This window comes from Aristolochia californica, unplaced genomic scaffold (genome assembly GCF_029961685.1).
Source record: "Aristolochia californica isolate CCGP_79_NKW_82.1479 unplaced genomic scaffold, dmAriCali1.0.hap1 SCAF_1, whole genome shotgun sequence".
In the NCBI taxonomy this organism is placed as follows: Eukaryota; Viridiplantae; Streptophyta; class Magnoliopsida; order Piperales; family Aristolochiaceae; genus Aristolochia; species Aristolochia californica.
Genome location: NW_027181770.1, coordinates 59271447 through 59294792, shown reverse-complemented (window position 1 = coordinate 59294792; position 23346 = coordinate 59271447). Strand labels below are relative to the sequence as shown.

At 37.6% G+C, this 23346-nt stretch overlaps 3 protein-coding genes and 1 non-coding gene across 5 annotated transcripts; 3 read left to right on the top strand and 1 right to left on the bottom strand.

Annotated features, from left to right (window-relative positions):
* The first annotated feature begins 85 nt into the window (after positions 1-85).
* LOC137953378 (trans-Golgi network-localized SYP41-interacting protein 1-like) lies at positions 86-11492 on the top strand. Of its 2 annotated transcripts, none has more exons than XM_068800758.1 (8): positions 86-915; positions 1055-1459; positions 1543-4827; positions 6520-7339; positions 7512-8161; positions 10627-10777; positions 10857-10938; positions 11172-11492. In XM_068800758.1, exons 1-8 carry the CDS (start codon positions 532-534, stop codon positions 11272-11274), a joined length of 5880 nt encoding a protein of 1959 aa, XP_068656859.1. In that variant the 5' UTR covers positions 86-531; the 3' UTR covers positions 11275-11492. The 2 variants fall into 2 exon arrangements, with proteins under 2 accessions (XP_068656859.1, XP_068656850.1); XM_068800749.1 differs by having other exon boundaries at positions 1046-1459.
* A 586-nt stretch (positions 11493-12078) lies between these two features.
* Positions 12079-12150, top strand: TRNAT-UGU (transfer RNA threonine (anticodon UGU)). Its single transcript has one exon. It is a non-coding gene; the product is annotated as a tRNA-Thr (tRNA).
* A 70-nt stretch (positions 12151-12220) lies between these two features.
* On the top strand, positions 12221-18919 carry LOC137949556 (uncharacterized). Its single transcript, XM_068795633.1, has 9 exons — positions 12221-12311; positions 13035-13090; positions 13180-13470; positions 13681-13741; positions 14008-14132; positions 14599-14661; positions 14819-14943; positions 15528-16180; positions 18829-18919. Exons 1-8 carry the CDS (start codon positions 12221-12223, stop codon positions 15670-15672), a joined length of 957 nt encoding a protein of 318 aa, XP_068651734.1. The 3' UTR covers positions 15673-16180; positions 18829-18919.
* A 965-nt stretch (positions 18920-19884) lies between these two features.
* LOC137963914 (zinc finger CCCH domain-containing protein 43-like) lies at positions 19885-23301 on the bottom strand. The gene is made up of 6 exons (XM_068811150.1): positions 22876-23301; positions 22401-22481; positions 21737-21847; positions 20829-21107; positions 20287-20574; positions 19885-20181 (listed from the first exon to the last, which is right to left on the bottom strand). The coding sequence occupies exons 1-6, from the start codon at positions 23176-23178 to the stop codon at positions 20005-20007; spliced, it is 1239 nt and encodes a 412-aa protein (XP_068667251.1). The 5' UTR covers positions 23179-23301; the 3' UTR covers positions 19885-20004.
* Between the last annotated feature and the right edge of the window lie 45 nt (positions 23302-23346).

The following is a 23346-nucleotide window of genomic DNA, read 5'->3' as shown; positions in this document are numbered from 1 at the left end:
GTTATTCGTTACAACTGTTACCTGCTCGGCTTCACACGAGTCCGAGACGCAGCTCACACGCAATCGGACGTTACACACTCGTTGTCTCCCGTCCAATCGCCATCGCTGCCGTTGCAGTCGCACGAAAAACTCTCGAAGTCTCAACGACATGCGATCCGATTTCATGAATAAAAACAACTAAATTCAGCTGCATCGTTCAATTCCGTGCCTGTTTTTTGTATCTGAAGCTCGCATTTCTGTTAATCACAGATTTCTCACTGTCAGTTAGATCTTGATCCTTTATTGTGAGCATTTTTTTTTTTTTGTCTGATTGATTCCTTCTGAATTTTCTTTGGATTGGTTTAGCTTTATTGGGAATCTCACGTTTGGAATTCGTTTCGGGGTTCGTCTGTTTCTGTAAGGGAACTGGCGTTTGTCGCTGCTCCTGACTGGTGAGATCTAGGGTTTATTGGGGGAGGGAAAGGGGGAATTGGATTAGGTTCTCGTTGAATTGGTTGATGGTAGAGTTATTAGGTTTGGGGCTTGTCTGATATGTGGGACGGTAAATCTTCTGATCTTAGCGCCGGAAGTGTGAATGGCGAAAATGGAGCTGTCGCTGAAAGGGAACCTGAGGTTGTAAGTACTGAGCAAGTCACTGAATCTTCTGCTGCTCCAGAGGTCAGGTTCTATTCTCCCGGTGAAGGGGCTACGGACGTTGACGGTAATTATTTGGTGGAACCGTCAGACAGTGAGCAAGCTGCTTTAACCCAAATACCTGTTTCTATTGAAGGGGAATCAAATGGGTCCGTGGATTTTAATTCTTCAACCAACGTTCAGACAGTTTCTGAAGCAAATGAAGGGAAAAATGTTGATGATAGGGGAGGAATTGAACTTAACCAAATTAAGTTAGAGGAATCAACTACTTCAACCGACCAGGTGGGACATTTTTAGGCATAGACCTCTGTCGTATGTAACTTGTTTCTCTTTTTCTTTTCTTTTTTTGCATTTAATATTATTTTAGGTGCTTATCATCTTGAGAATATTTTTTGTTTTTTATGTGCTGAAGGGAACACAGGAGTCTGCAAATTCAGAGGTGGATTCTGCAAACTCGGAGGTGGACGATGTGGACCATGGTAATGTTGTTTTCCTAACTAGAGAAGACACTATGGAAGAAAACCAGAACAACGGAAATATGTCCGACTCCGAGGATGCTGGCAAAGAAGAAATGTTTGTTGATGCACCAGATCAGTTGACTGTTGGCAGGACTCCGGATCTGGAGGAGTCGATGATAGTCATAGAAGCTCCAGAAACAGAAGACAAGGAATATGATCATATACAATCTTATCCACACTCTTCTACTGTAATGGAGGACAAGTTGAAGGTTCACCAGTTGATTGATGAACTAGGACTAGTCCGCTCTGAACTGGATCGTACCCTCAGAGAGAAAGAACTAATGGCAAAAGAGAATAAAGTGCATGAGGTTGGAATTGTGTCCTGGTAATTAGCTCTGTTTATGTTTGCTTTACTATTAGTTTCTTATTACACTGATTCCTTGTCAAGCAGGAAGAAAGAGAGAAGTTTGTTAAAGAACTCAGTACTCTTCACTCCCAGCTTCTTGCATTGAGTAGTCAACAGGCATTACTTGGCGAGAATGGTGATGGATTTGTTAATCGTCTTCGTCATGCTGAAGAGTTAGAAGGGAGTACGGGAAGTGAGATACCTCTGCATGGGATGTTTAGTGATTGCTCTATGTTTGTTTCTCACTTGAAAACCACAATAGATGAGCAATTACAAACTGAGAGCACAACAAGAGAACTTCATGGCATAGTTTTTGTGAAGGAACAGGAGATTGAAGAACTACATACAAAAGTCACTGACCTCTCAGTATCACAAGATGTTTTTAGTTCTTACATTGCTTCAGTTCAGAAGGAGTATGCATCAACCCAGAGAGAATTATTTCAACAGAAAATAAAGGAGTTAGATTTTGTAGCAAAACTTAACAAACTTGAGGAAAGAAACCAGAAGTTGCTAGAAGATTTGGACAAGGCAAATGAAAAAGCAAATGTGGCAACTGTTGAGGCAAGCAAAACCAAGTTGGAACTTGAGCAGACAGAGAGTAAGTTGGCTAACTCTAGAGAGAAGCTCACTATGGCTGTAACAAAAGGTAAAGCTCTGGTCCAGCAGAGAGACTCATTGAGGCTTTCACTAAATGAAAAAACAAGTGAGCTCGAGAAATGTTTACTTGAGCTGCAGCAGCAATCTGAGGCCCTGGAATCTGCAGAAGTTAGATATGAGGAGCTTCTAAGAACACAAGATTTAGTAGTTTCCCTTCAGAAATCGCTCTCAGAAAGAGATAGTATTTTAAAGGAAATAGAAGAGACAATATCCCAGGTCAATACATCAGAAGAGATTGAGTCATTGGATGTTTTAGGCAAAATCAGATGGCTTGTGGACCAGAAAAGTATTGGTGAGGGCATTGTATTGGAAAACCACAAAATTAGGGATGCATTATCTGCTATCTGTCTTCCAGAAAAAGTTTCATCTTCTGACTTAGAATCTCAAATTGAGTGGCTTGGGAAATCATTGGTTCAGGCGAAAGATGATTTAAACCGGTTGCTGGATAAAGTGGTAGAGAGTCAGGAAGCTATTGCATCACGGGAGTCACAATTATCCAAGGCACACAAGGACATTGACAATTTAACAGCTACTCTTCTGTCAGAAAAAGAGGAAAAAGATCTACTTCAGACTAGGCTGGAAGACCTAACTAGGAAGTATGATGTTCTCACTGAACAATTATCTCGTGTATCATCAGAGAAGGATGTAGTAGGGAAGAAGTTACTGGAAGTAGTGGGAAGCCATGTCAATGACGTTGGTACTCTTGATGATTCTGCAGCAGATACAGATCTTATTGTAGACAAATGCATTACAATGTTAGAAGAAAGAAGCAAAAATTTGGAAGATCTAAAAGAAAAATATGAAGTCCTTGCTGAGAAATCAACTCAAATATCATCTGAGAATGATAGGCTGATGAAAATGCTGTTAGAGGTGTCTGGAAGCACAATGGCTGATCGTGGGTGCGATGGGCCTCCCACAGACACAGATATGCTCATAGAGGCATGCTTTGGGAGGATTACAGAAAGGAACAGAATGCTGGAAGATGTAACAAGAAAGTATGAAGAACTTGTTGACAAATCTAATCAATCTTCTTCTGTGAAAGATGTGCTACTACAGAAGTTAATAGATGTTTCTGGATTCCGCAGTGATGATCAATGCCCTGATGATTATTCTGCTGAAGTAGATGTTTTGATTGAGAAATTCATCAGAAAAATAAAGGATAGAATCAGTGCTTCTGAGTCATCTATTGTTGAGAAAGAACAGTTCCAAAGACTACAATGTTTGTTATATTTGAGCATGCATGACCTCAAGCTCTTTGAGTTGATTGCTGAAGAAGATTGCTTTGATAGATCAGAGATTGAAAGGCTGTCCACCGAGTTAAGTAGAGTGTCAGAAGAAATAGTGACCTTAAAAATAGAGAGAGATTCCCTGCACAAAGATCTTGAACGTGCTGATGAGAAGGTTTCCATTCTTCGAGAAAAACTGTCCTTGGCAGTGAAGAAAGGCAAGGGGCTAATGCAAGACCGAGATGGTTTGAAGCTTTCTATGGATGAAAAGAACAAAGAAATAGAGAGGCTAAAGGAAGAGATCCAGCAGCAGGAATCGGCTTTAAATGAATGCAAGGATCAGATTAAGAGCTTAAGGAGTGACTTAGAGTTGATCCCAAAGCTTGAGTCAGATATTGTAAATGCAGAGCGGTTTCTCAGTGAGAGAACTAATGCATTACAAAGATTAACTGAGTCTATAGAGGGCCTTATTCTTCCAAAAAAAACTTCAAATGATGTTGTTTTTGAGGATCCTGTAGAAAAGGTGAAATGGCTCCAAGAGTTCATACAGGAATCACAACTTGGAAGGGCCTTTGTGGAGCAAGAGCTACAGAAAGCAAAAGAAGAAGCTGAATTGCTGGCTGTCAAGTTAGAGGAATCACATGTAACTATTAGATCACAGCAAGATGCTTTGTTACAGGCAGAAAGGAGCATCCTTGTCTTTGGTGATGAAATGCAAGATTTAGAAGCTGTGAAGATTAGTTTGGAACAGGAGTTAGGGAAGGAAAAGACAGACAAAGAATTGCTGGATGGCAGACTAATGGATGCCAATAAATCCATAAACACTCTGCAAGATACATTGGCACTGATAGAAAATGAGGTACAGAATGCAAAAGAAGAAGCTTATTTGCTAGCTGAAAAATTAGAAGAATCGAATGTGACTATAAGATCATTGGAAGATGCTTTGTCACAGGCACAAAGGACTGTTTCTTCACTTGATGAAGAAAAAAAAAAAATTGAAGCAGCTAGAATCAGTGCAGAGGAAGAGTTAGAGAGAGGAAAAGCAGATAGTGTTCTTCTGGCTGGAAAACTGACAGATGCCCATGAAACTATAAAATCTCTTGAAGACTCATTATTACAGGCAGAGAATAATGTTTCACTGTTGAAGAATGTGAAGAATGAAGCAGAACTTCAGAGTAAGCAGGAGATCATGTCACTGAAGGCCAAGTTGGCTGCCTGTATGGAAGAGCTAGAAGGAACACATGGCAGAATAGAGAACCAGTCTTCTGAGCTCATTGATCAACTTAGGCATCTCCATATGCTTGTGACAAATAATGATCTTTTGTCCGCACTGGACAAGGAGTTTCAGAGAAAGCACGAGGGTCTGAGAAATTTGAGCCTTCTGCTTCAAGATATACAAGAACAATTTGGGGAGAGAAGTCAGCTTCAAAATCTTCCTGACATTGAGGTACTAATCTTGTTATTGAGCATATGATAATTGATGTCTTTTTGCCAGGTTAAAAATCTCCAATTCAGATTCAGTTCCAATTTTGGACCCTTAATGCGGAATGCATATTGAGATAGCAGGGGTGCTTAATAATGCTTAAAACTTGAGATCTATACTGAAAGTTGGCCCTGGTTGTCTTGTTATGCTAAGTATTATTTTGGCAAGCTGTATGTGGCATCAGACTGCTATATAATGCAATGGGGCCAAGACACTTAAACTGTCAGATTGAACTCAATCAGCTATAGTAATCAATGTAAGAGTCAGGTTGTTTTCAGGAGTGGAGGGAAGTTAAATATAAGTATATATAACAATTAAAAGCAAGTTTATTTTTATTATATTTTAATGTTCTAGTACTTATGTACTTTAAGATTCTTTGTTGGTGAGAGACTACTTAGTATCGTCAAAAGTGGGTAAAAAGATGAGCTAAATACAAGTGTACTGTCCATATTTTGATTTGAATTATTACTGTAACATTCATGTCAGGCATGAATTTTACAAATTTTTGTTTGAGTTCTGTAATGCACCTATATTTGCAGCAAATTGGCATCAGTCATACTGATTTATTGAGCCATAAGGGTCTGGTCTACTTGAATTACTGGGTTCACTATGGGCTACTTAATTACCAATTCTGGAGTTAACCAAGCAATTTAAGAATGGGCCTGAGACAAGGAGTTCAAGAACAAAGAACTTTGTCAGGTTCAAGAACCAGCTTTGTGCAACTAACAAAAAGCACCATATGAGCTCGCCAACATGAGTTGAGTCTAATGTCAAGAACATTGCTTTAGTATGAAACAGATTCAATGGTATTAAAATATTTTTTGCACTATGTACACATCCTGTAAGCATACATATTTTTTTCCTTTTCTTAGCCTTTTCCTTACTACTCGATTTTGTTCTCTTCTCCTCCATTTAGTTCTATAATTTTCTAACTTCTAATGTTAGGCCAACCTTTAAGTCTTTCTTCATCATTTCAGCATTTCATTTTCTATTTTCCTCTATTTCTTGTCGATCAATTAATTGGCGGTGACATTTCAGTGGGGTGTTATTAGTCTCGACCGGTCATGCCAGACCATAAGCATGACTCTCTTGTATTCTTATCTACTGGTGTCACTTCCAAGTGTTCTTGAATATGCTTGTTTCCAGTTTTTCTCTAAAATTTACAACAAATTTTACCTTCTAAACTTTTCAACTTTACTGTCCATAGTCTTCTGTTAAGCGATGTTTCTTCGGTGCTTAACATTCTATTCGATTAAGCATTGCTGCATCCATCTGAACTCGAATTTCTTATCGGAGATCTTTTGAAAATGACTATAAATAATTGTCAAAAGCATATATTTGCTACTAAAAAAATTGAAGAAGTTGTTTTTATTGTTATTCTAAAATTGTGGGAACCGCAGAATTAAAAGTGTGAAAGTGAGTACTTGCTTCAAACAGTATAGTGCTTTTGACTTGACACTCATTTCCTACATGCATTTACACAGACACATACACAGTAATTTTGTCTTTCTTATCACTTGTTGATTGGATTTCTTATTTGGATACATCGACTGTTAGTTTTAGTCATGTTGCCTATCTTCTGCATCAAACCTACTATATTCATGTAACGGTGATAATACTATTATCTAATTGACTCAATATGTCTTGAATTTTCAGAGTTATCTTCACACGGCCAAACCAGAATTTGGGGACAATTTAAATCATTCAGTGGAGAACAGTGACAGGAGTGCTGGAGATATTTCTGAAAGTATCTCATCTTACATCCCAAAAGTTTTGGAAGGTTTCCTAGTGCAAAATAAACTTCTCACTGGCAAGTTTGAATGTTTCTCTTCTTATATGGATGAGCATGTTGGAGTATTGTCACAGGCATTACAGGCAACACGAAATGAAGTTGTTCATTTGCTTGGAGTCATGGAGTCGCTGAAGCTTAACATGAAAAACTTTGAAGCAAGTAACCAAGGCCAAGAGAATAAGATAACAATGTTACACAACAATGTAGAAGTTCTATACGCTGCATGCAGTAATGCTATTCAAGAGCTGCAGACTGTCTGTAAAGTATTGGACTCGAACTCTAGTGCAGGTCTGGATTCATTGGACTTGGAGATAAGAGGTGGTGATAATGCACCGGAAGAGCAATTAGAATGCATCAAGGCTGCAGAGAAGTTGTCAGTGGTTGTGAAACACATGCAAGCTAAAACAGAAGAATTCATGAGTGCTAAAACTGTTTGGTTAACACTCTCTGAGGAGTTGCAAGATGAATTAAGACATACCAAGTTGGCAGCAGAAAATGCCAGAAAAGAGAAGGAACTAAGTTATGAGAGAGTGCATAATTTGGAGGAGGATCTTGATGCATTGCAAATATCCTGCAGAGAGATGAAACTTAAACTAGAGGACTATCAGGTGAAAGAGGACAAACTACGGGAAAAGGAGCAAGAACTTCCATTGCAATATCAAACTTCATTGGCTACAGATCAGGGTAATTTTTCATAGCTCATTCTCAGCTGCTACATATGGAGTTTTTTTTTTTTTTATTATTTGAATAATAGCATTGTCATTATTATGTTTCTAATACTCTGCATTTTATCTTTATCTTTGAGAAAAGATGACATTCATACTTAAATGCTATGTTTGCTCTGGTTGGTTTTCAGAGGTGGAGGAGCATCTTCTTTCTAAAAGTGAATTGGAGATGCTCTGCAGCAAAGTTAATAAGATGGAAGTGCAAATGGGACAATCTGAAGTTTGGAGTCCTGAAATGCGAAGTCCAGGTGTAGTAGATAAGATATTCTACATCATTAACAACTTTGCTCTCTTACAGAATGGGGTGAACTCATTGGCTAGTGACAAAGAGAAGCTGCAGTCAAGTCTTGCTGCTCAATATGTTGAAATTGAACACCTGAAGAGTGAAATTGAGAGTTTTACTTTTATTAAACAGGATGTGGAAATGAAAAATAATGAGTTGGCAGAGCTGGCTCTGGGTTTGGAGAGGATAATTGGGACATTGGGAGGCAGTGATAATTTTGAGGATAAGAAAATTTCTGGAGTCAAAGGACAAATACCAGTACTAGAAGAGCTAGCTATGGGCCTGATCCTGGAAGCAGAAAGTTCCAAAGCAAAGACACAGGAAATGGGAACAAAGTTACAAGGCAGTCAAAATCTAGTCGATGAATTGTCTGCAAAGGTTAAATTGCTCGAGGAGGCTGTACGGGAGAGACAGGTGGCTTCAGATACCATTCAGGAAAGAAGCATCTATGAGACACCTTCAATTTTGGGGTCAGAGATATCTGAAGTTGAAGATGAGGTAAAATTTGGTACATCTAGGTTTCATTGCACTAGGAGCATATCTGAGAGGAGGCAATGTTTAGTTATTATATACATCCCACCATTTTGAAATGCAATACATTTTAGTTTAATTCCTTATAGGTGGTTTAAATACCCCCATGATTGGCCTCTATAAAAGGATACACTCTATCCTTGACATGTAGCTCCTTTGTTTTGAATTTTCAGGTCAAGTTTAGAATCTGAATTTGCTCCGCTGTCCCAGTTGCTCATCTCCATGCTGATATAATTTCTATGCTGTCTTGGTTTTTCTTTTCTTTTTTTTGTTTTTGCTTATTGGACCCCACATACCCTGGTGAGACTTGAAATCCAAGATTCACAGTGGAGACCCCCTCATGTGGCCACTGAGCCAAAGGCCCGTTCCATGGGCTTTTATTACTCCCTGCTATATCTGAGGTTTCCTTTGCATGTTGGTGCTCTCTGAATTCATGGGCACCTTTAAGAATGATACAATTGAGCTGTAAGTTAGCAGCAAACTTTGTTAGACTACCTGCTCATATTGATTTCTGTTGAAATTGAAGTTATGTTGCTTTCTGGTCTCAAATTGCTCCACATCCCCAGTTGCTTATCTCCATACTGATATAATTTCTATGCTGTCTTGTTTATTCTTTTCTTTTTTTTGTTTTGGCGTGTCGGACCCCACATACCCTGGTGAGACTTGAAATCCAAGATTCACAGTAGAGACCCCTCATGTGGCCACTGAGCCAAAGGCCCATTCCATGGGGTTTCATTACTCCCTGCTATATCTGAGGTTTCCTTTGCATGTTGGTGCTTTCTGAATTCATGGGCACCTTTAAGAATCATACAATTGAGCTGTAAGTTAGCAGCAAACTTTGTTAGACTACCTGCTCATAATTCTTGATTTCTGTTGAAATTAAGGTTATGTTGCTTTCTGGTCTCAAATGCCACAATATGATTTTAGAAACTTTAATTTGTCCAGTATGCCATAACTGAGTGAGCACAGCAATTGCATCCATGTATAAACAATAAAAAATGGTGCTGTATTTGTAAAAAAAATTGTTGTCTTCTGATTATGTCAAGTTAACAAATAGATATTTGGGTCTATTTTCCGTCAGTAGAACAAGAAACTATAGTTAATTTATGGGGAAAGACAACCTAGTGAGGAAACTTGAATACTCAGATGACATTTTATAGTTCTTAGCATCTCCCTACTTTAGGTGTATGGAATTGTTAAAGTTGGGCTGGTTCCTTCCAAATTGATTAGTTTAAGCGTCTTCCCAACTAATAACTATTGGATCTGTTCAAGCCCATACCCATGTGGACTATTTGCCTACAAACAATAACTCGCACTCTCAGACACCTAATTTGAGATGTGGAACATTTTACAACTATTGACTGGTGAACTTTTTTTACCCACCAAACACTCTCCCTCACATCCAGGTGTAAACTGACGAGGGAGAAGATTGCAAACACAGTCCATAAAGACCAAGTGCAACGTCCACACAATACACAAACTAGGGTTTGAGTGGCGCTAATACCATATAGACAAGAGACCTGAAGCAATAAGAGAGAAAGAGACACTGAGTTTTTTATGCAAAAAGAGGGGAGAGGGAAAAAAGTTAAAGGTCAATGAGATACTCTCCCTTTTATATCTTATTCACTTCAAGATATAAGTTACGCTGATGAAATTTTCCTTTATATTTTATAGCCAATCACTTTGTTTTTCTCCAGCAAAGGAAGAGCACCACTATTTGGGAGCTAATCATGTACCCATGACACACTTAAAAATTACTATTCTCTAAAACATTAAACTAGTGAAGGGCAAGTGGAGTTATACCGTCAGAGACCAAAATACCCGTGGAGTACATTAGCCTTCTCGATCTTAGACTTGATAAATTAACTCCATCCACCTTTGAATGGCAAACACTTTTTCTTTCTAGCCTGAGAAATTGACTCTGTTTCACATGGAAAAGTTGAGAAAACTTATCAGATAATCTACTTCATTCAACCTTTCACTTATATGCTAGAATATTATCTTGGCCTCATCCTTTTTAAATGGTGCAACATATTGAGTTCCTCTTGATCTCACCCATTAGTAGTGATACATCCCAAGCGGAGTGCTTAGGAGATGTTGAATGGAGCTTATACAAAAAGATTATGAGATACGTAATGGGATTTCATGTTTTAAAATCTGATTACTTAGCTAATTGGTTATCTTTGTTTATGGATTTATAAACATCAGCTAATTTGATTATTTGGAGAACTTTCTCTTCTTGTCCATTCATATTGTTATTGAGTTCTTGAAGCATAATGATATCAAATTTTTAGCTTTTCCATCTGTGGTCCTACTTTTAAATTTCTTTTTGCATGCTCACAAATCAATGTTTTATATTCTATGCATAATATGGTCATAAATTTTAGAGTTAATGATCTAGTTCTTATGGACATGTTCTCTGTGGATCACAGGCTCAAGTTGGAATAGCCAATAAGATCCCTCCAGTTTTACCTTCTGCTCATGTGAGAACGATGAGGAAGGCATCAAGTGACCACCTTGCCATCGATATTAATTCCGAGTCAGATAGATTACTAAATCACCATGAAGTTGATGAAGATAAAGGTAGTTCCTCGTTCTCCAGTTCTTTCTTTATTAATTTTCATGTTAGAAGGTCGGTGTACAAATTTGAGAATTCTTGCAGGTCATGTGTTCAAATCTCTCAATTCTTCTGGCTTCATCCCAAAGCAAGGAAAGTCAATTGCGGATAGGGTAGATGGAATATGGTATGCTCCTAAGACTGGTGCCTATTTCTAATGTTTCTAGGAAAGCAACATAAAACAGATCATTCGGGCCTTTTTCTCATTTTATTGTTATTTTTATTTATTTATATTATTATTGTTGTTTTCTTAGTCGAGTTCAAAGAAAATGATATAACTACTGATACTACTACAAGTGTTATGTTTTATATGAAATGAAAGATCTAGACTGGTGAAGTTTATTCATACACATTCTACAGGGTGGCTGGAGGTCGTCTTCTGGTGAGCCGGCCTGGAGCAAGGATGGGCCTCATAGCTTACTGGTTGCTCCTGCATATTTGGGTGTTGGGGTCCATCTTGTAATCAAGCACTGCAATCATCCCATAATACTTGTAACATAATTGTAAACAGTTTTTTGTTCTTTTTTATCATTTTTTTTCTCTCTCAAATATGTCATGGGTTCTATTACAGTTGCCTTTATTCGCTCATTTGTTACAGGCTTGGAGAATCCAGGTCTCACGCAGGTCAAAATTTCATTTATTCTTTGTCGGCTAAATGCAAAGGAGTTGTCTTTCACATAATCTATCATCACAATTTCTCCTTCTTTGATATCGGGTGGTAGTGCAATCCTAGGTGATTTCCTACCTGCAATGGAGTTGGATCAGTCGGGCTTCTTCTGGCACCTGAATATCTCTCTTACATACTCGAATAAGAAACTAAGTTCAGCCGATCAATCCAGTCCAGCTTTGATGAAACTGGTTATTACTAGGATGGGAGTAATCCCTTCCCGGCCACTCTTCTGTCAATCTAATGACATGGGTGTCGTCTCTTCATCCAATAGAACTTGTACGGTGCCAATTGCTATAATGGGGCTTTGTCAAAGGAGACCTAAACTGTTTGTCTCACTAATACATCCATTTATTTCGTATATTGCTTATTTACCTATTTATCAAAGGCAGAATTGGTAATCAGATAAATAAATGGAATAACTTTTCAAAATTTATAAAGCCATAATAAATATAAAAAAATATAATCATATATGCAAAAATATTCAGAAAAAAAGGCACATAAATGATGTTTTCTTTCAATCATATATTATCTCAAATAAAAATTTATATATTATTTTAATTTGTTATTACAATAAGGTTTTATAAGTTCACATGCGAAGCCCTTATAGCTCAGTGGTAGAGCGTCAGTCTTGTAAACTGAAGGTCCGTAGTTCGATCCTGCGTGAGGGCAATTTTATGTTTTGCTTCTTTTCTTTAAGTTCTTAACGCTTCCTCCTCCACGGGTTTTTTTAGACAAAAGAATGCTGACCATACCTGTAATCTGCGGCTTTTCGAGCAGAAGAATCAGATCAGTTGTTTACCACTGTGATTTGACGAGTGCACCATTTGCAGGTTTTGGATTTGTTCCTTGTCCTCCGTTCATCAGTGAATCGTATTTGGTGCTTAAACGGATGGGGAGTATCACGTTTTTTTTTTTTCATTCTCAAACTAGCATTAAATCGGAGTGGATCCTTGTAAATGAGTTCATAGAGATGCCCCTTTCGATGCGAAGTTTTCTACTTTGTCTTGTGGAAATTTTTATGGGAACTAGCACGTAATTTAGTGGCTGTAGCTACTATAAAGAAGTGAGTCTCGTTGGAGAAAGATTCATCACAGGGATATACTGTTATATCGTAAGGATATGAGTAGAGAGAATCTATGAAGAAGCCCATCTGGGTTGGGGTTTTCCAGTTGTGGGCGTTGCGCTGTTGTTTGCATCGGGCATCTTTTAGCCTTGTCAGTTTGTTTGTTGATTCAGCAAGCCCAAAACTCTTATGCAAATAGTGATATAAATTTTAAAAAATTCAAAAATTCTCGCGCTCATAACTAAGTTCAATACATTCTTGGTAAATGTTAAGGATATCTTCTCTGAAGAAAATAAGAGTTTGTTACTCTTACTTGTATTATTACTTCTATTAATGTTCTTTGGGTTTGTCTGACACCTCCTACTTCTGCTTTTGAATTTGTTTCTTGATTTTGTAGGAGTTCTTTTGATCATTTTACATTGTTGTGCCAGAAATTCATAAATTTCTAACCTGCTTTACTCATGGAGAATGCCTGTCTAATTTTTGTCAGGTAGAAAGCAGGATCTTCTCTTTCCCTCTAGAAATCTGCCTGTTAAACTACGCACTGTGAGTTGTTGTTTGATATTTCTATTAATACTCATTAATCAATGCAATCGAAAATGATTGAAATGTGTGCCTATTTGGATAAACTACAGGGCTTTGGAGCTAGAATAATAGCTTTTGCACGTAGGCCTTCTCTGAAGAAGGTCAGAAAGGATGGGAAAGCATCAGAAACTAAAACTTCTCAATTCATACCTTCAGATAAATATGAGGACTCGACAGAAATCTCTCTTGAAGTGGATGATTTGCTTTTTACAAGTGGTTCGCAGCCTTTCAACAATGAGCAGGGGGCGGTTTCACTTCCGAGTGCCTCCAGAAATAAGGTGCTTCAGGCTTGCATTGTCACATGTGGCTTGATACTAGCCTTGGGTCTGGTTATCCGACAGGTGAGTTTGTTGTTCCTAATATTTATTTCCCTAATCCTTGTAGGAAAGTTCTTTTTGTGATCTCATCATCCAGTAACTAGTGCATTAAATATGGAGAACTAGTATTTTGCTTTAACTTGCAGTCTACTTTAATCTTTTGGCTGTTCTTGTCATGAATATTACTTGACCTTATGTGCTGGCAGTTAATAGTTTGACTGGTCTCACTTGCAGGTTGCTCATGTTGCATTTTTAGGAGGATGGCCTGTTGTTGATCCTTCAACTCAAGTACCATGTAAATTCTTCGTTTGCAATATTATCTGATCTTCAAGCATTTTTTACCTTGCTTTTGTTATTAATGTCATAGCACAATTTTACAAAAAAAGCACAGAATTCTCAAATCTAAGCATGATCCAAGTTTACAGATCATGTTTGCGATTTGACTTGCTTAGATCTTTCATTTGCTGATCCAATTGAAAATTTTTCAAGATTGTCAAGAATGATTCATTTATATCATTAGGTACGCCAGCATCCGTTCAATTGAATAATTTTTTTAAACAGTTGATTTTCAGGTGTGGCATCTTGAGTTGATGATTGGACTTGTGCTATTGGTATCTTCATGTCGTTATGTACTACTAAAGACTTGGCCAAATTTTGCCGAGTCAACAGAAGCATCTAATCAACAGGTTAGAAGCTAATCTTGTATTTTTGTGTTATTGACAATGTATATGTGCATATTAGGTATAATTGTGTTGTGTTCAAGGTTCATGTTAGCTAGAACAATCATGAAGAGTGGCATTGTTTCAAGGTAACTGTGTTTTTCATATTTTTCAGCAAAATGGTTTTTGTTTGTGTTATGTGAAATGTGATGGTGTCTGTAGAAAGGGGTATATGGAGACTGTAAGGAGTTAGAACATGTAAGTTATGTTGAAGAAAACTTTTCTTTTCAGTTGGGTTTGAGGAGCATTATCCAAAACTAAGGTTTTCATGCTACACCCCTCTATCATGAATGCTTCTGAACCTTACTAACTATATGAAGTTACTAAGTTCAGAAAATGATCAGGTTAGGATGCGTGAATGACCACTTCCATGTCATTTGTTTTCTCTGTGTCATCTTGTGCATACAATATTAAACCCAAAGTCTTGTTTCAGGTTCTTGGCTCTCTGCAACCCTTGGATTATGTAGTGGTAGCATTCTTGCCAGGGATCAGTGAGGTAAATCACTGTTGTCCATAATCTGGAAGCAGATTAAATGTGTTTCAGAACATTCTCTTAGCTGGATATAGATTATAAAGTATCTAAGCAATCATGTAAACCAATATCTTTTTTTCTTTTCTCAAAGTGTAAAATCAGTATCTTTTCTGAATGTCAGGAGATCCTTTTCCGAGGGGCCTTGTTGCCATTATTTGGGACTAAATGGGAGAGTGCCCTTGCAGTTGGTGTGATCTTCGGAGCTCTTCATTTGGGAAGTGGAAGAAGATATTCGTTTGCAATCTGGTATTCTTTTTCAGTATTATTCAGACTCAAGTTCGGTGCTCTTTGCTGCACCCAAACTTTTACTTTTTACAAAGATAAGAATTACTACTGAAAACAGTGAGAAAATAAACATAAATAAACTAAACACTATGATCAACATCAACAATAGTATCATTATACGTAGAAAATGAATGAAAAGTAGAATAGAAAAGATTGATTTAAGCCACTATATACAAAAATTATAAATGGAAATGAAGAAAATACCAGACTTAAAGGTGTCTCACCTATCTTATAAAGATGAAATAAATGGTGTCATAAATCATGAAATACGGCTGGACATCGGAGTATGGCATCCTTTTTTAAGAGAACTGTCTGCTTCTACATCTGTGGCTCAATCAGTATTTGTTGTGTTGATTCATACCTGTACAACATGTTTATGGGTGCAACCCAAAAACAACAAAATGTGTTATACCGTGATTAAATTTATTTTGAAATGCGTTATCAGTTGGGCTTTTCATATTAGTTTTTGTTGACTGCAAGCAGAGAAGTAATCTGCTAAAGAATTTGCTTGTGCTGTGAAACTCTAAATCAGTGGTGGCTTTCAGGGCAGCATTTGTTGGATTTGCTTATGGGATGGCGACAATCTTATCCACAAGCCTTATTGTGCCAATGGCTTCTCATTCACTGAACAATCTTGTTGGTGGGATTTTGTGGAAATACTCATCTACCTCAGAGAAGCAACAGAGCTGACCCTTCGCTTTAGTCATGTCACATTGATGTATAGTTACAATTCCTTTATTTAATCACAGATTGATAGAAGTGACAGAATTTAGTCATGTCACAGATTGTTGCTTTTATGAGTTTTAACAGGTTCCTAATAAATTGTATTCTAGGTAGGTCACCCGACCCGGATGATTCTGGGTTGGAAACCCTGGTCCGGTAAACCCTGGTCCGGTTCACCTCTCACCTCATGCGAAGGGCAAAGCAACGAAGAGGAGAGAGAAAGAGTGCGCGGCGACAGAGTGGAATTTGTTAAAAACGGTTAGTTTGGGCACTCAGAAACGCGTCCGTTGGCCAAAGCGCTCTCCGTCATTATTTTCGCCACTCTTTTCCTTTTCTTTTCCACACCTTCGGACCCATTCTTCTCTCCCTATTTATTCTCTCTCCCTCTCCTTTCCCTTCTCTCTCTTTCCCTCCCTTCCTCCGGAATCTGGAACCCGAACCTTCTGCGATCTCACATTCATGGCGTCGGTACGACGTAGATGCTCTCTTCTTTGTCTCTTTTGTCTTCTTCTATTGACTGATTTTTTCTGCATTTGCATTTGAATTTCTTCCTTACAAAATGGGAAGAATTGTATTGCTTTCAATGCGATTTTCTGATGAATCTGTTAAGGTTTATTGTCGTTTTTTGTGAATAATGAAAAACGAAATGGGAGAGGGAACTCTTGGATGATGTTATTGGGCTGAACAAGGTTTAAGATTTCACGAGTAAGGAAGATCAGAAGGAAGGGTGCTTAGACTTTTATATCGAACTGACTAATTGAAGCCTGATTGCTTCTATAATAGATAGGTAGATGAGAACGTCAACTACTCCTACTGGCTAAGGTTACCTGTTTTCTTTCTTCTATTTCTATCGAGTCGTTTTTATCCTTGTACATATGTTTTCTGAAATTTCTTTTTTTTGTCGACTGTTTCTATGCAAAGATTCGTACACTTTGTTTACTTTCTTTTCGATATTTGTATTAGTTATGATTTCTCTCCTTTCTCGTATGCTTTATGAACAACAAACCGCTTTCTATATTCCTCGTATAATTAGGAAAGTACATATACCAGCTGACTTGAGTGAAAATTGAGAGGATTTCTGTGGATTGCGCCTTTAGCTCAATGGCCTCATGTGGGCTTTCCAGTGTGCGGTCTTTGGTTGAAGTTTCACTGGTATAGGGTTCAACATTTTATTTTAAAAAAATGAGAGGTTTTCTTCTCATAAGAAATAAGTCTGTGAAAGATCTAAAGAAACCTGTCAAGGAGAAGACGGATGAAAAATGTATTTTAATATGCTGTTTGACCTGTTACTTTGGAGCTGACACCATAAACCCTTACCCTTCCTCTTTCAATCATTTGAAATTGATAATTTTTGAAAGCCTTGTAACAAATAAGTTGGATAAAAAAAGTGATCCTACTGCTCTTCATCTTGTTACCACAAGTGATTCCCGAAAGTAGTTTCTCTCGTAATGGTGTTCATCAAGTTCCTGTAAGATTTTCCTGGGACTTTTTACTGTTATAAGCTTTCACATTTCCAACATGGCAAGAACTAATGACTGTTTATGTGTAAGGAACAAGGACAAGTAAATTCTTTCATCCATGTAATTGCATATGACTTCTCTCCTTCATATATGAAAATTTTGTTGTACTAATGTGTTGAATGATCTATCCTTGATTCTATGTTGCAATCATTTGTCTGACAGAAACTAGTCATGACTTTATGGAACTCTTTTTTCTTGTGCTATTTTTACGTAGATATTGAAATACAAAAAATGTAACACATTATTCTCACATGCGTTGGCATACACTGTAGATAATTAAAAGATGTGACAGAATTAATTTTTGACTTGTTTGTTTAGAGGCATTCTCTGGAGTTTGACACGGATTAAATATACATGATTAAGCCAAAGGTTGCTGGATGTTTGAACTTGTCATGGCCTCCTACTTTCTCTGAGGGGAGAACTCTCATGAACAACCAGAAACAAGTGGGAAAGCTTGCTGCCATAAAATTTTGAGTATATCTCATCACTACAGAAGAAGATAACTTGGAATTCATATAAATTGAGCATGTTGTAGGCTTGTAGTTGAAGGTTTGGGATTCATCAATGATGCTAACATAAGACCAACTCGAGTTTTTATTACAAAGTACTGATATTCAGACTTTATGCATAGTAAGTAGATTAATTATTAAAAGTCCACCAAACACCTAAATAGATTAATTATTAAATGTCCACCAATAAAAATTATTAAATTTTAACAATTTAAAATAGCCGATTTGGTCTTACTTCTTGGTGATTTTTTGGGTAGCTATTCTTCACAGTTCATGCCAGTTAGGACTGAAAAATCTATATTATGCTTCTAGGTTGAGGTCCCAGGCAAAGTAGTTAACAAAGAATTCATTCCCAATTTTTAATTCACCCATTTTTATGGAATACAGTTGATGTTTGTTATATAATGTATGTGCTATTCTTCGGAGTTATTGCATGTTATGTGCTTAACTTTGTCACAGAATACAACATTTTACCGTGCAGTATGAGTGTTATTGTACTCTGTTGGTGAGTTAGATTTAAACCCTGAGATATGCCTCATCTAAGTTGCAAGCCTTGTTGCATATAGGTGGGCTTTGTCTAATTTTGGGGTATGTGATTAAGAGTCATACAATTAAATTTCTGTCAGTGCTTGTGAGACGTGTCTCTTCTCATTAATGTGTATATATTTTGGTTTCCATTAGATGTTTTATGTGTTATTATTTATTTTATTGTTTCTTCTAAAGTTTATAGTTCTTATTCTTGTCAGCATCTTGGGTGACTATGAGCTCTCTTACAAAGAGATCCCTTCATCTTTATGTCAGTGTTGAGCGTTAAGTTTGTGGAGAAGAAGCCCTGCAAAACTGATTTTTTGTCACTATCTTTTTTACTTAGTATTTACACGTCAAGGTATTCCGATTCTTCAAGTGGAAGATGAGGGTAAACCATAAACTAGGAGGACGCTATTCATCAATCATCATAGAATCTGTCAAGGGATCTATCCAGTGAAGCAACATGCTTGAGAATTCAATCCAATCAATCAGCATTAATCCATAATGTTCTTAATTTAAACTCACTGCACTAATAATTTGCCATTTGATGTGAATCTTTATTACAGCAGGATAAGGGTCGACCTTTACCCAAATTTGGTGAGTGGGACGTAAGCAATCCTGCTTCAGCTGAAGGGTTTACAGTCATATTTAACAAGGCAAGAGATGAAAAGAAAACTAACGGACATGGTGGGGCTAACATACCACCACAAAAAACCACTGGATATAAACCAGATCATGACTATGACTTTCCAACAAAAGTATGGCTTTAAAGCCTCTAAGGCTGTTAATTTATTATCTAAACTATATTAACAAAGTTCCTTTACTCTCAGTTTTTTTTATTTTGATGCAGAGAAAGTGGTTTTGCTGTGGTTAAACTACTGGAGAGCTCAGTTATGGACAGCACATTTCTTCATCTACAGCGGTATGTTGCTTGTTAGGCCCCGTAGAGAGGCCACTTCTGAGTGTCTTGCCACCAGACTAGTGGAATGGGGGAAAGTCTGGTAACTGTTACTGTTCTTTTGTTACCCATACTTCTATATATGTAATCTAAGAAGGAAGAGAACAAAGTGATGGCCATGAAAACATAAACAAACTTTTTTTGTTATTTGGTTGCTGAATCCTTTTAAGCCTGATTGTTGTGGATAGTGTTGTTTCACTTCAGCAACATAGCGTTCCCAGCTCCCTGGCAGCTGCACTTCTTTTCAGCGATTTTTTATGCATATCATAATGGATCTGTTTCCACTTTTTGGGACACTAATGAAAAGGAAGAATGGGCATGAAAAGTATTCTCTCTTGTGCAGATTGACAGCTCCCTGTGAGGTTGTGTTTTTAAGAAATGCAGTTTGACAGACTGACCCTTCAACCAGCATTCATGGCTTGAATGGCGAACACAGTTCGCCTTACAGTAAGGGAAGTCGGAAAACAGAAACTTAGCTCGCTGACTCACTATACTTCTGAAAAACAAGACATGGGAATTATTAAATAAAAGTAAAAAATAATCCGACTTCTATCTAAAGTGAAAATTTACCTCTGCAAAGTTGACCCCTTCAGAAACTTCCAGTCAGAAGCCCCATACATTATTATTAAAAAAACAACATCTGTTTCATATGATGCAACTAAACTTTAATCAAACCGAAACGACTTTATACGGCAAAATGTATAGAGAAAGGGGGAAAAACAATTAAGCAGCAGCAATTTATCTTCTAGTTCTAGTGTTTTGGGGAAGAAGAGGCAGTGATTTTTCACACGGCTGACTGAATTACATTCTGTGTAGCCTCATTAGGAGGACAGGTTGTAGAATTTTCTGAAGTAGATGCAGCTAAAGAGGATGAAAAGCCATGGATGGGGTGATCGAACCTACAGGATGGTCCATACTTGCATATACCAAACCGACTGTAATAGGTACAGATAACTTGACCCTGGAGAAAGCCAACCAAAAAGTGTGTTATAAAAGTATAATTCAGTATTTCATGCAGAAAATGGAATTTGAAGTGTTTGAGATCCAGTGGGATGAAAAGACTCACAGGTCTGAGAGGTAGACCCAGGGGGCTCAGAGCATATGCAAGTAATTTAGAGGGCCGGGTTTTCGGGTGATGAAATCTACAAGCAGATCTGTATTTACAGTTCCCTGTTTTCATGTAATACTGGCATTCAGGTTCACTGGGCCTCTCAGGAAATTCGTCAACTGTCTTTCGTTCTTGTTGATAAGTACTATCGACCATCTCAGTAGCCTCTTTTCTACTTGAAGCACCCATTGATGGAGGTGGAAGCTCTACATTCCATTCATGTTGAAGCAAGGTATTCACTGGAGCCTAAACAAGTCCACAAAAAAATTATAACTCTTAAGAGTGTGAGAATCACATATTACAAACTTTAGTGAGATAAAAGTACAATCTACAAGTGACATAAACAAGGATCAATAAACACATTAAGACATAGTATGCACCCACATGGTATCACTCGGTTATCCATACATGTAAGTGAATTAGATAGCAGCTTTTGGATAACTTAGACACAAAAAAAGTATTCACTTTCAGGCAAAATGCATGACAGAGTACAACATCACCTGGTAATTGATCCATTCTTGATTTGAAGGCATCCCGTGAGGAGGAGAGCGCATGGCAGACACATAAGGCTGAGGTGGCGCATCCAAGTAATGAGTGAGCACATCACTCGAAGTACTCTGCATAGACCACAGCATTGCAGATGTTTGCAAGGGAAGGGAACCGCCATTTTGAGAACCAGAAGTGGAATCAACAGCAGTCGGGTCAGGATGATGAAACCTGCAGTTTATGCCAAATTTGCAAGATCCATTCCGCATGTAGAAGGGACATTCTTTCTCCCCCTGTCATCACAAGACAATTTGTCAGAGTCAGAAAAAATCATATGAAAAAGGACCAAAATAAAATAAAATGAAATGCTGTCCTCTTTTCCAGTTGATGTTAGACTCCATTAGCTAATTATTACAAATGAGACACAAATAGTGCTGCTATACTTGTTGATCAGGTAAGCATTAGCTTTACAATAAACTGTTATCAAATTTTAAAATGCTACACAAACTTAGTCACTGCTTTTCCTATATCAGAAAATTTTCAAATGTATATTTCAGAGTGTCGTATGAATATTTTTCACTGCTTTACCCTTTTTGAGAAAAATATTTTCATTTTTTAAATGTTGATTACACTTACGCCCCCCCCCCCCCCCCATGGTGACACTTCAACTCGTGACCTCACACTCCCAATGTAACCATTGAGCCAAAGGCCCAAGCCACAATATCCTACACAAATTAAAATTTTGAAAAAGGGTGAAAGCCATTGACAGATTAATCATTTGAATTGCACTAGCAAAACCTTCAGACACACTAAAAATACCTAGAAAAGCAATAAGGTAGTGTTTCCAATTAGCTATAAAACAAGACATCAAGCATTGGTCAGTATATATAAAAATAACCAAGTGGTTCCATTAGATTGTTACCAGTCGTATAGGAAGACCCAAGAAATTATACTCAACAGACTCTTCAGCCCCAGCCACGTGACTATATCTACAATTCTTCCCATATTTGCATCCTCCGGCAGTTAAATAGTACTGCAGCACCGAATATTAGATTCCATCATGAAGCATAAAAAATGTGATCCCAGAGAAATTTGATATTTGATGAAAGAACCAAGAAAATTTGAATCTATAAAACATATGCTCTTTGATATTCTGCTCACTATATGCACTCATTTACTCTCCTCATGAGTTTATTATCTACATGCTCAGTTGTTTTCCACTTTAACTGGTTACTTCACTGGAATTGCAGTAGCATGTCCTATTTCCAACAGTGCCTTGTCAACTCTCTTTTTTTTCCTAAAAAGGAAACTGAAAAAATAAGAGAAAATCAGAAGAGACAACCAACAAATGCCAGATACTTTCCCCACATAACATTCAAGGTTGACTACACCAAAAGTTTCTCTCCTTTTTATGGTGAAAATCAGTATAAAGTTTAGCCACAAGATAATCACAATAAATTAGAACAGTAAAAAAAACACAAAATTCAATCGTTATTGCCATTTAAAATGGTCTTATATTAATGTAAAACAGAAAACAATAAAATCTTAGCATTAAATTCACAACCAGGATTGAGAATTATGCAAACCTTGCATTCTGCTTGTTGTGCTGGAACTTCCCATATATCTTTGTCCTTTTCTTCTGCTTTCTCCTTCTCCTTTCCCTTTTCCTTCACATTTGAAGGAAGACAGAGAGAAAAAAATGAAGATGAATAAACACCCCTCATTAAACCATCAGCATAGCCAAGCAGTAAGTATCTATAATTTCTTCATGAGTTAGATTTAATTTTTAGCTTAGTATCATTGACTCAAACACGTGAGCCCTGTCATGGATCGACCACAATAGAGAAGAAAATATTTCCTAATAATCATATATGTAACTATGAATCCATTGGATGGGGACATGGATATCTTCAAAACGTTTATACTGACCCAAAAACTACAGGCTACGTCGACAAGGACTGCCCACCCAATCCAAACAAAGGATCAATTGTGGTAATAACAATGACAACATGACAAACATCAGTCACTTCAATGATAAGCTACCATGGACCAATAAAATACCTGATTTTGCTTCCCTGGAGGATGATTGAATTTGCAAGACGGACCATACTTACACGCCCCAGTACGAAGATAAAAAGCACAATCAGGCTCCCCTGGTCTCAGAGGGAAATGGAGGTTTCGGATCTTCTCGTCCTTATCAGCTGCTGTATTTGACTCGAGTTGTTCAGCTCCATTTTCTTCCAAGCCCAGATTTTGGAGTTCTCTCTCAAGGGTTTCGGCCCCTGAAGAGGAAGAAGAACGACCCGGTAACCCAACCTTTATAGCCTCAAACTGCGGAGAAACACCTTCTTCACAGACAGCCATTCTCCCCTAACATTTCAGGTCTTCTTTTCCAACAACCCCCTTTTTTCTCAAAACCCTTTTTTTCTCAAACTGAAAGGTCGAAGACGATGACAAAGCGCTAGTGCAAAAACCCGGAACATGTTTTCGTTTCTCCCTCTTTCAGTATACATATACGTTGAAAGACATGTA

Excerpts from the sequence above, each read along its gene's own strand:
- LOC137953378 (XM_068800749.1), top strand. The coding sequence starts at position 532 with ATGTGGGACGGTAAATCTTCTGATCTTAGCGCCGGAAGTGTGAATGGC. Across the intron at positions 916-1,045 it reads CAACTACTTCAACCGACCAG|GGAACACAGGAGTCTGCAAA; the intron begins GTGGGACATTTT and ends TATGTGCTGAAG. Across the intron at positions 8,162-10,626 it reads TATCTGAAGTTGAAGATGAG|GCTCAAGTTGGAATAGCCAA; the intron begins GTAAAATTTGGT and ends TGTGGATCACAG.
- LOC137949556 (XM_068795633.1), top strand. The coding sequence starts at position 12,221 with ATGCTGACCATACCTGTAATCTGCGGCTTTTCGAGCAGAAGAATCAGA. Across the intron at positions 14,133-14,598 it reads CAGAAGCATCTAATCAACAG|GTTCTTGGCTCTCTGCAACC; the intron begins GTTAGAAGCTAA and ends GTCTTGTTTCAG. Across the intron at positions 14,662-14,818 it reads TCTTGCCAGGGATCAGTGAG|GAGATCCTTTTCCGAGGGGC; the intron begins GTAAATCACTGT and ends TCTGAATGTCAG.
- LOC137963914 (XM_068811150.1), bottom strand. The coding sequence starts at position 23,178 with ATGGCTGTCTGTGAAGAAGGTGTTTCTCCGCAGTTTGAGGCTATAAAG. Across the intron at positions 22,482-22,875 it reads CTCCAGGGAAGCAAAATCAG|GAAAAGGGAAAGGAGAAGGA; the intron begins GTATTTTATTGG and ends TCAAATGTGAAG. Across the intron at positions 20,182-20,286 it reads TGGGTCTACCTCTCAGACCT|GGTCAAGTTATCTGTACCTA; the intron begins GTGAGTCTTTTC and ends GGCTTTCTCCAG.